Source organism: Labrus mixtus, chromosome 23 (assembly GCF_963584025.1).
Source record: "Labrus mixtus chromosome 23, fLabMix1.1, whole genome shotgun sequence".
In the NCBI taxonomy this organism is placed as follows: Eukaryota; Metazoa; Chordata; class Actinopteri; order Labriformes; family Labridae; genus Labrus; species Labrus mixtus.
Genome location: NC_083634.1, coordinates 9250041 through 9262248, shown reverse-complemented (window position 1 = coordinate 9262248; position 12208 = coordinate 9250041). Strand labels below are relative to the sequence as shown.

At 44.6% G+C, this 12208-nt stretch overlaps 1 protein-coding gene across 1 annotated transcript in view; it reads left to right on the top strand.

The window, feature by feature from the left end:
- Window positions 1-12208, top strand: part of si:ch73-335l21.1 (insulin receptor substrate 1-B) — a 51892-nt gene that overhangs the window by 3548 nt on the left and 36136 nt on the right. Inside the window, exons 2-3 of the mRNA XM_061030637.1 lie at window positions 7953-8254; window positions 8526-11706. Of these exons, the coding sequence (XP_060886620.1) occupies window positions 7953-8254; window positions 8526-11706 (3483 nt within the window). The remainder of the gene's footprint in view (window positions 1-7952; window positions 8255-8525; window positions 11707-12208) is intronic.

Genomic DNA, 12208 nt, shown 5'->3' with positions numbered 1-12208 from the left:
AAAAAGCGATGCAGTACACACATCCATGTTGCCATTCTGAGCCTGGGAAACCCTCCAAAAGCCGCCCAGGGAGCCGTCCACTATCTCCCAGCTCCCCACTCCTCTGACCGGCAGTAATTACACAAACACGAGCCAGCTGCCGTGTAGAGCGGTATTAGAATCCCAAGTTATTTATTCAGCTGAGTCCAGTAAGACCCTTTCGGCCGGCGGGTACAGTATCAGACTCGAGGACGGCTATTTGTTCAGCTATTAGGAGTCAGTCGAGTGTGTAAAGGCTTAACCTCGACGAAACGGGGCTGAAGTGAGGCCAAAAGTCTTTGCTCGCCTGGAAGACTGTCCTGCAGCTCGGGAGTTGTTGCTGTATTGGTAGAGTTAAACACCAGCGACAAACTCAACGACATGCTTCTCAGTTGCTGAAATCAGTGCAGTTATTGTGCTTGTAATGTGACGATGAAGTGAATGTTTGAGCATTTTCCGATGCAGGATGAGAACACAAGTCAACTCGTTATTTCAACTTGTGATCTGGGAAACTGTGATTTGATTTATACTTGTCTATGCTGACATTTTAAAAGCTTTATGATTTACCAGTTACTACTATCAGTTCATTTAATTTGGGATGGTTTAATGTCAATTAATGTACATTTAACAAAAAAAAAAAAAGAATCAGCCAAATTTTTTTTTTTAGATTGTTAATGAGGTGTTTAAATTCTCAAATACATCAGAGAAGAAACACAAACAACAATATAAAGAAAGTAATGTTGCAACCCTCCTCTGATTTTTTTTTTTAAACCCTGAAAATATTTCATGTTTGTTAAAAAGACACAAACATGTATTGTATTTAGGGGGAAAAACATCCAAAAGGTCCCTTAACTAGTTTCTCTGAGCAAATTCTCTCACCGACTCTCGCTCAGATCTCTTATAAATCAAACTTTAGCTTCTGAAAATCCATGAGTTTCTGTGTTTTTCCGGCATAAATCATAATCAACCGAGTGTGTTTGGGTTTTAGACAGTTTATCAAAACAAAACTAATGAATTTAAAGATCGCTGTAGCTATACGACTGCAGTTCTCTTCCCTCTTTCTGACATTTTAAGACGATTGTGAAGAAAACAATCAGCTAATTTAATGAACCTCACCATCCACATCGATAAAGGATGGGTTTGTTTTGATCTCTGAAGCTTGTTGACCTCACTACAGTACAGTCAATCTCCATGAAATGTAGTTTTCTGTGCTCAAAGCTCCAGAAAAAATCCCATTGGAAATGCATAGAAGAACATCTGTTTCTGAATAATTCACGCTAATCCACAAACCTCAATATGAACACTTTCTCCTTTTGCTATAAATCTGTTTTCACTTTGTTGTTCACTGTGTTGCTCTGTGGATTATCATGATGTCATGTATGACACTTTTAGGCACCACAAAGCAAACACAGCTGATCAGTGCTATGCAAAACTTAACGACAGCCAGAATCGAAACCTCGGGGGAATCCCAGCAGAACTCCTAAATCTGAATTGATATGAGGAAACTCATGTTCTTTATGTATCAGATTATGAACTTAGACTCTCTGCAGACTGTTTTTTTTTCTCAGGATTGTCATCTGGCTGCCCCCGACCAATGAGATCTGGATCTCACCAGTGGCTCGCCTCGCCGACCGATTAAACGTTAAGCTGCTCTTAAGCACTGCTCATCTCCCTAATTAGGCGGTAATTATTGTCTCGAGGGTCAGCGGCTGCCTGGTGGCACAGTGAGCAGAGACCTTGTGCTAACAAACTCAGAGGAGGGGCGGAACAAGAATCTCAAATTAGTGCCACAAGATCTGTTTTTTTTTTTTTTTTTTGTCCTTCTCTTTTGCTCATTTAAAGCTCAGGTCCTGCCACAGGATATTTCCTCAGCTTAAACCGTTAGCGCACATAAACCCCTCTGTTTTTATTTAACGCGACAAGCACGGCCGACTCCGGTTTGTTGTTGTGATGCAGCATCCGTAAAAACATCGTCGGCGTCGTTCTGAAAAGGCCTTGAGCAGTCCTCTTCGCCTGTGAATGAAGTGCCCACCCTTTTGATTGACAGCAGAGCAAGGCCAGGGGCAACAAGATCCATTTAGTCGATGAGCGGCCATATGTTGAGCGCGATGGAGCCATGGGGCTTTAAATGCATAGTAACCTTTTATAGGGGCCGGTATTGATCCCTGTTGGTTGATACCAGACCATTATCGCTGTCTAGAGCGGGTCAGGGGGTTCGTGAGCTGGGATTTATCAGCCTCGCACTGAACATGTTAGAGAGAAGCATGCAGAGAAATTAGTGAAATCCAGCCTCATCATGTGGTGTTCCAGTGTTCGTCCTCTGGGAGGTGAGACACGGTGCATTGATTGGACAGCCTGTTAATGCTGTTACACAAGGGGGGAAACTCCCTTTCTACATCCTAACGTGTTGACTGATCTTTTTTTTTAATGGACTATTTTGTATTTTTTTTAATCATAATTAAAGAAATAGTCGGAAAAAAGTACCCAAATGTACTAAAAGTGTCATGTATAATCTCAAGAGTTCACATTGATGTTTTCTCCTTGATCCAATGTCGTGAGGGATGGAGATCAGATTCCCAATTTACCAATTTAAGTTTTGATTTGTTTTGTCCATTATGATTCGCTTTAAGGAGTGACATGTAAAAATACAACGAGTTTCTTAAGAACACGGTATTTATATGAGCGTACAGTTCAGGATGTTGGAGAGTGGAAACTATAACGAGGTAACTCCTCGATCCCGTTCAGACGTTTCTGCAGTGTTGAAAATTAAACCAAGGTTTAAGTGATCTGTTGGAGCCTTTTCAGATAAAGAATAAAGACTGGAAGAAGAAAAGCTCCCAAAAGATTTTGAAAAATGAGGAAGTTTTCACATCGAACATGGAACATGGCCACAAGGGAAAGGGCACATGTCTTCCTAAAAATAATGCTATAGCTGTAATTTAGATCTGAAATCTTTATTGTGTTTTGATACAGAGAAATATGTAATCGTATCACTACAACCAGTAATTAACTCTTTGTTAAATGACATTGGTGCGATTGGAAACATATTTGATATTCAAAAAGAAATGCTGACTTAAATAATGCTGTTAACTCTGTGGACTTTGACTGTTCTAACCTGATATTACAGAGACCATTTATTTACGAGCTCTGAGCCAGACTCACCAGAAAAAGTCCAAGATGGCTTCCAGTTTGGCGGGATCACTAAGCTGATTGAACTGGAGAATACCTCCATGGAGGTTTTTATTTTTGCGTGTCTCTTGCAAGGGACAGCAAACTTTGGATGCGTCACAGATAATTTCATGTGCTTTTGTGCGCTTGTTCTTGTGAGTGTGCTCCTCTGGCTAACACAAACCACATGTGAAATTAACCTCGGGCAGCATCCAGAGCTGGGGAAGCATTGTGTCCCTGAATGTGGGCCCAGATATGGTGGGATTACAGATGGTAGAGATGGATGAAGAGATAGGAAGTGGAGGAGTTTAAAAGAAAAAGAGGAAAATGGGTACACATGGGAGCACAAGATTAGCGAGTGTTTTCAGAGCTGGGTGGCTCACTGTGTTTTCTCTCTCAGATATATGCTCGGGCAAAACGCACACAGCTGTCTCACATCTATCTGTACTTGTAAACTGGTGTGGCAGTTGGGATTGTGGGTAAAGCAGGGGCATGGTAGCTGAGATAGGGGGCTGAAAATGGGGCTTTAGCCCGCAGAAGTTTCTGTGCAGAGTTTTGTGGTGTTACAGCGCAGCATTGCATGCTGGGGCAATGAGGTCAGAAACTTGAAACAGGACCTAATGGGGGCCAGTGAGTTCATGCCAGACTAGTTTCCCTGATTTACAAGCTGCATTAGGAATCTAAGAAGTATGATTTGTTATGAAATTTGTTATAAATGTCATTAATTGAAGTCTGTTTTCTCCAGCTAATGTTCAGAATTTGTCACAGAGATGCATTTCAAGAAAACAAGGGGAGGCACCATACTTTGGTTTTGTGTTGGTGCCAGTAAGATTTTGTTATCGACCTTAAGGCAACAAAAATCCCCCCTCCCCAGTGGCCAAGTGTCTCAACAACAATACACCCTATCCTGGCTTTGCTTTGATTGTGAGCCGATACAATCGGCAGGCCCTAAAGACCTACTTCCTTAGGATTTGTGTGATAACCATAACAATTATCAGCCTGTCACTCGGGGGGGGGGGGGGGGAACTGTCAATGTCCCAGAAGGCATCTGGTAGCCCCCCAGGGTAAATATGGCACCCCTATAGCCCCAGAAAAACACACTCCCATTCTAAAAGAAGGCACTACACCGTTAAATGAAAAGAAAAAAAAAAAAAATCATTATAAAATATTTTGAGAAAATTGTATTCGATTTTGGCTTTTTTATGTACAGTTCATGTTCTGAACCGTTAAACAGCAAATAATTGTTCATGAATGGACAGCAGTGTTGGTCATGTAGGCTGCAGTTCCCGAGTGAAGGACTGAAAGTTTAATGTGTGGTCGAGCTGAGAGGGGAGTAAACAACTAGTGCGTGAATAAGCCAGTGTAAGTTGTTTTCAGATTGCTAAAAACAGACTTTAAGGAATAAATACATTTGTGTGAACTCTTTGTCCCAACAAAAAAAAAAGTCTTATCAAGGTTGGTTGAATGTTTTTCCACACGCATCGCCCATATTCAACCAGCAGCAACCCTAACGCTGATGCTTTATTACCTCCAGGTGTATTTCTAGTTTCATGTGCATCTGCCCTTTTCATCTCCTGTTATGGGCCATTATCAGTGCATGTTTTTCTGAGGGCTCATTATGTTGTATAGGGGTTGCTCCTGTTGCTCGGAAGTTGACAGCCTGATAACCTTCTTAAGCAAAATGGGGAGAGGAAGTGAAGCGCTGTCATGAGCGACCCCCAGGAGGAAAGCCATAGGCGATCTATTATTCATACTCTACATGTAGGATCAACCTTGGCATTATGTAATCATGGGAATAGGTCTGCGATGTTCCATACGGCTAAATCAATTCAACCACTGTAAGAGTCGGTGAAAACCTTTTTTAAAGAGTCTCTGTGCTCAGAGATTTGAGAGAGCGTGTGCAGCCTGAGTAGCCCTGAGATACGAAGGGTGTTTGTGAACGAGCTGTTGAGGGCACAGCTGAGGTTTAAGGCCGCAATGTACTCAAAACAAACAGCTCTTTTATTCTACCAAAGACACTTACAACGGACTCTTTAAAAAAAGGAAAAGATAATCTACAAGGAACATACCCTGCTGCAATTTAAGTCCATTTTACCCCCTTAAATTCTACCAGTAGCTTTTTCGAACACTCACTTACATGAGCCTTTTTTCCCCAATAATTGCTTCTTTGAACCATACTGCTCTAAAAAGACAACATTGTCAATTACAAATATAATGATTAAAATACAAAGCTTAATCTTTCATTTGATACGAAGTACCGGTATACATCATATAAAGCTTTTTACACAAAGTTTGAGTGGAATCGTTAATAAAACCTGCAACAGACCAGCCAGAGGCACTCAGACTGTTTTTAATTGCATCTCTTCAAAACTCAACATTTCAGATGAATTACAATAAAGGTGGCATTCAATCAGAATGTTTTGTATTTTTCTAATCATTTTTTTGGTCCGACATCTTTGCTTGTGATGCTTTCTGATTCAAAGTCTGACAGCAAAACTGATTCACTTCTTGATATTGCCGGGCCTTCAAAATGACACAGACCTTGGCCCACATTATTGTAAGAAGAGGTAAAGTCTTCAGATTGCTAGAGAGAAAAAAAATAAAATATTGATTTGTGGAAGTGTCTACAGACTCTTCATCACGCTGGTACTAGAAAACAATGTCTATCTCTGGCATTGACAGCTGGGAATCGGTCGGAGTTTATGCAAAGTAAATATGAGAACAAAACATGCTTAACAAAGTTTTGTTCACTCTTTATTCATCTATGTAAACTACAGTGTACGTAGATGAATATGGTCGATAAATCAGAGATCTTTATATTTTCTTATCGAATTCTGATGAAATCCAAAGGGAGAAAACAATCATCTCAATGATGCACTGTAAAGAATTATTAAGGAAACCCCTGAGTGATACAGGGTTTAGGGAATGAAGAAGCAACAGGCTAAATAGTTTGAATTTAGAATCAGTAAACCTTCAATTAGATTTTTTTGTTCAAGAAACTCTAAATTCATTTTTCTTGGATCTCAAAGATTCTTTCACACGGCCCCTCTTAAACTCCTAAATAACTCACTGATATCTCTTTGCAATTTTCTGCAGGCCAAAATTCCCTCAGCCCCCCCGCAAAAAAATCCCCAAACCATCCCTTCCTGTTGTAAATCTAAATCGGGGAGGCAAACTGGGCTTCTTGCACACAGTGTACATGAAACAGCCATGCATGGCCTTGAGTGAGTCATCTAATGTAAGGGGGGGACTGCCTCTGCACACACAGCCCCAGCCACAGCCTCTTCTACGTTAAACAAAATCATCTATTCTGAGGCACTTTCAAGTTTTTAGCGATCCTCCAATTTTGGGGAAGCAAAAAGACGACTTTTCTATCTGAAATAAAAAGGTTTTAGGTGTAGATTTTAAGACATGTTTCTGATAACAGAAGCTCAGCTAATACAGTCAATGCTTTAATTGACGGATATGGCCGTACAATAATACAGGTGCTGCCACATGGAACAGGGGAGCTTCTTCATGAAGGTTTGTTCCTTCAGTCTTGTCATGATGTTTATTGATTATTGATTCTGTGTTAAAGATCTGTAGTTATCATGCTTAGATATATCCAATCTGGCAGTTACACAGTTAAGGAATGTGGCACATGGAAATAAAGAGGAACTTTTCAGGGTGGATTCCTTCCAGAAGAATAAGGACCCACCCTAAAACATGACTCATATTATGGTATTTCTTTAATCTTGGGCTTTCTCCTAAAATTATGTGAAGTCTCTTGCTGGTGGAACCAAAGGGGCTCAGAGGTAAATCTTCAGTATATTCAGAGGTAGTGTCAATACCTGCCAACAGTCAGCTGCACAGCTTGATAGAATTAATCGGCACATGTTCTGCTACCGATTTGAAAAGCAATACACTGAATTTAAACACCAAACAAGCTGTCAGACATTGTTAAGTGGTTAAGTAGGTCCACTGCCTTTATATGGACCCTCACCAAGAGCTTTCCCTTCTGTTTTTCCTTGCCTCTACAATCCACTACTATCTGAATATAGAATACCCAACACAAAGGGTGAATGGACTGTCTGTACACCCACTGAAAGACACCAGCTTTTATTAGTTTACAAAGTAGCAGTTTATTGCCAGTGAAGCAGTTTTAAAAATGGCACTTGAGGAGCTTATTGGGTGCTTTCTCTTGGGTATCTAACCATCTATTGGAATTTGTTTGCTTTGGTTTTAGGAGGATTCACGTGTAAAGCATTTTCCAAGTTGTTTTTTTCCACAACAGTTGTTTTTCTCTGGTCATCATTCTTGTGCAGGGCTTCGGTTGTCAGCAGTTTATTTTTTTCCACACCTGGTATGTGTGCTTGTGTGTACATCAGGATGCCTGTGCATGATTGACAAATGGGACCCGAGGTATGGAGCCTGCAGGTACAGTAAGCAGGTCTCACAACCTCCTGCATGCTTGTTTGGATTCATATCTGTTTTAAAAATCTGAGAAAAGTTCAATATCACAAAGCCTACATAATAAAGGCACCTTGCCCTCCACTATCTGGTAAATAGTGGTGGTTTCACTTGGTGTTCCCATTGTTCACAGATGCATGAAGGTCAAGGTAGTTCTCTGTTGCAAGAGGTTGTACTTGCCTGTGCTGTTCATAAATCTTCTTCTTTAGCACTGTAATAAACTTTCTTTGATTTCCGGTCTTGTTATGTCCTCCACCTGATCCTTTCCCATTACAACAACCTTTTAATCTAATGATATCTTTTTTCTGTCTCTCAAGGTAAGAACCCCACTGACAACGGTGCTGCAGGGGACTATGGGGTGCCCAATCCTGGTCCTGCATTCAAAGAGGTGTGGCAAGTGAAGGTCTGGCCCAAAGGCCTGGGTCAAGCCAAGAACTTGGTTGGCATTTACCGCCTTTGTCTGACTGAAAAAACGGTCAACTTTGTCAAGCTCAACTCTGATGCTGCAGCCGTGGTGCTGCAGCTGATGAACGTCCGACGTTGTGGCCATTCAGAAAACTTCTTCTTTGTTGAGGTGGGGCGCTCTGCTGTGACAGGCCCGGGCGAGTTCTGGATGCAGGTGAGTCTGTATTATACAGCCCCCTTTGTGTTAAAGTTGTTCTTTTTGGGGGGGCTTTTTGCCTTTATTAGATGGGACAGGTGAAGGGAGACAGGAAATGTTGGGAGGGGAGAGTGGGGGATGACATGCAGCAAAGGGCCGATGTTGGGTTCAGACCATGGCTGCTGTCAGTGCATTGGTTTGAAGCTAAGAACAATTTCCCCAAATTCTTATTTTAAATTTACCAGATTTATAATGCATTTTTATCGTTTTGGGTTTCTCCATGTCTTAGGTTGATGATTCGGTGGTGGCCCAGAACATGCACGAAACCTTGCTAGAGGCTATGAAGGCCCTGAGTGAGGAGTTCCGCCAGCGCAGCAAATCTCAGTCCAACTCTGGCCCTGGAGGAGGTGCTACTGCTTCTAACCCCATCAGTGTTCCCTCACGCAGACACCATCCTAACCCTCCTCCCAGTCAGGTAGGCTTCACCCGAAGGCCCAGAACAGAGCCCCCAGGAGGAGCAAATGGCGGGTCCGAGGCCAGCAGTGCCAATGCTTCTCCCACCCCACGGCACAACTTTCCAAGGTCTCGCACTGCCAGTGATGGGGGGAGAGTTGAGGAAGGGTTAACAGGCACCACACCCCTCCAAGGTTCAAGCTCAAGCCCCTGCACTAATGGCTCATGCGCTACCACCCCAATCCTCAGGTCGAAATCCGCCCGTTCAGCCCCCACATCAGCTGCTAAAACTCCTCTTGGGTTGATGCGTTCCATCTCTACGCCAGCACCCTCCCCAGCCCCAAGCCTATCCTCCAGCTCTGGACATGGTTCAGAGTTTGGGGGTGTAACATCAGCTGCAGGGGCTGGTCCATCTGGTGCCTACAGTCGAGTCCTGTCACATGGGGCATCCATCTCAGGCTCACCCAGTGACTATGGGTCCTCAGATGAATATGGCTCCAGTCCTGGGGATCACACGCTCCTTCCCTCACCGAGCCTCCCTGGAAGCTCTGTTGGTAGCACTGGCAGCCAGTCTCTTGGTGAGGAAGGAGCTAACTATATCCTAATGGGCCAACGTGGTGGTGGCAGCAGCAGTAATCAGGGTAGCTTGACATCAAGTTCCCTGCCAGCACCAGGAACACCTTCCAATGGCTCCCAACCCCAAACAAGGAGAGTGCTGCGTCGCTCCTCCAGCCGTGAATGTGAAGCAGAACGTAGGCTACTGAGCAAGCGGGCCTCTTTACCTCCTATGGCCCTGGAAAGGCTGGCACCACGGCAGCGCAGAGCAGAAGAGCCTGCAGAAGAAGATTCAGCTGATTATGCCATCATGTCAAGGAGTACTAGCAGAGAGTCCTTTACGTCTACTTCCTCATCAGCACAGAGGGAATCCTTCATGAGTGCTGGGTCAGCAGGGGGAGGAGGAGGAGGAGGGGGGTACTTGGATGTGGCGGGTGAGTTCAGGTGTGAAGGTGGGGCAAGTGGTCCTATAGATGTAGTTGTGGACAATGGGTACATGTCCATGCTTCCTGGTGTCACTCAGCCCCCAGCATCCTTGTCCCAGTCACCAGCTGTCTCTGTGCCAGACTTAGATTCCAAACCTGGAGACGATTACATGGCCATGACCCCTAACAACAGCGTGTCACCTCCGCAGCAGATCCAGCCTCCACCATCTACTGATGGCTATATGATAATGTCCCCAAATAGCAGCTGCTCCCCTGACCAGCGTGGGGGTCTCTTGGGAGGGGCTTGGTTGGGCAGTGGTAGTGCAGATAGCAGGGCAGGCAGTGACTATATGAATATGTCTCCAATCAGTGCGCGTTCTGTAAATGGCAGCCCCCCACCTCTTGAACACACGGGTCCTTTGGAGACTAGTTCTCAACAGCAAGCCCCCAAGATGGTGTACTCTTACTATTCCCTTCCTCGGTCTTACAAACATAACCCCACTGCTGGACACTTCGACGATGGGCCTGTAAGAGGCAGAAGGCCCAATGGGAGTTGTAGTAGGGGACTTGGAGGGGGTAGGACTACTGGAGGGCGACAGGAGCAACCAGCGACAGGCAATTCCATGGTTGGACGCCTGTCCCTCTCTTCTTCTTCACACTCCTCGAGTTCAGCCAGCAGCGAGAGCCTTGGAGAGAGTGAGGATCGAGCTACCCAGGCAGTGAGCCCCATGGCTGGGGGCATGCAATCCAAAGACGGGAGTAAGCTTCAGCAAAGAAGAGGATCTGGTGGATTGTCCAAGCAGGGTAGTCATACTAGGAACAGACCAGTGAGCCTGTTTGTTGACGTGTCCAAGGCAAACACACTTCCAAGGGTCCGTGAGAACCCTTTGCCCCCAGAACCCAAGAGTCCTGGGGAGTATGTAAGCATTGAGTTTAAGGGGGAGAAGTGCAGTCAGACTGGAGTTGTTGGGGGGCGTGGCAGGGGTCTGAGGCATGGCTTATCATTGCCCCATGGCTCAAGCAGCAAGCATCTTCAACATAGGCCAACTTCTTTCTTAGGGAACTCTATCCCCGTTTCTGGTTCTCCCTCTGCCCCGCTCACTCCCCCAGCAGCTTCTGAGTATGTCAACATGGACTTGGGCCCTTCTCCATCCCCGTCACCCCTCTCCCTTACACCACTGGGTTTCCCTTCTTTTCACACCCCTCCAACGCCTCCAACTCTTGCTCATGCTCCTAAAGCCTGTGATGAGGATACTACCAGCCCTCGTGAAGATGGGGCTGAAGTATCTGAAGCTCCACTACGGAAAAGCAGAGCAAAAGTCCCATCAGTGACTGAATCTGAGTCCCCGACCTCCTGTGGTGACTACACAGAGATGGCCTTCAGTTTGAATAGCAACCCCGTCCCTAGGCCATCATGCAGTGTGTCTCCCAAAGCCCCTTCCCCCACCCGGACTGAACCTACTGTTCCTGTACTTTCGAGGGGTCTAGACTTCCCTCTGGCCAAACCAGGATCTAACCCTGACCACGGGGCTAAAGTAATCCGGGCTGACCCTCAAGGACGAAGACGGCACTGCTCAGAAACTTTCCTTGCCTCACCTTCCCTCCCCACCTCTACCTCTGCATCCTCCTCTTCAACGGCCTCCCTCTTTCCAGAACATGCCCAAGCTGTGGCTCGCCGGCTGGGATTTGAAAGCATGCTGTGGGGTAATGGTGCTGTGACTGATAACCCCACTCAATTCGCTCTTCCTGGACAGGCAGCCCTTTCCACAAATGCCCAGACTTCATCCACAGAGCAAGGACTTAACTACATAGATTTGGACTTGGCCAACAAAGAGAGCCCCAATTTGGGACTGGATGGACCCTCAGGTACTCAAGCAGCCTCTCGCCTCTTCTCTGTACTGGGTGGAGGTTCTGGAGTTGGTGGAGTAAGCCCAGCAGTTGGCAGCAGCAGCTCAAACCTCAACACTTACGCCAGCATTGACTTCTACAAATCAGAAGAGCTACGGACGCATCAGAATGGAAACAAGGAGGGAACAGGTAAGAGTTGCTTTATCCATTCAAGATACATTTGTAGGACTGTGTAAAGCATCATGTCTGTTAGTTTGTGATAGAGGTTTCAATACCATAGTTCTTCCAGATACCTGGACTTTTGCTGACCTTTTTGTTGTTTTGATTGACATTACAATCCCTACTATACTATGCTGTTGTTGTTTTTTATCGTCACACTATAATTTACCCAAAACCAGTTGATTTTTGACGGCTAAATGGTTATGGTGTTGGATTGGTGCATTGACTAACCTACTTGCTAATATTGCATTTAATTGGGCATATATCAATATTGGTATCGGAACAACTCTAGATTATGATATTGCATTTTTTTCCAGTTTCCCTTAAACCCAGGCTCTATCAGATTAATCAAGTAGAAAAACATACTATTTCAAGATAATCCAATGGAGCACAGCCAAATTGGACATATTTTCTTGTAATGAAACTCCACCTGACGCCAGACAGACCCAAGTCTGATTTGTATGACTGTCTG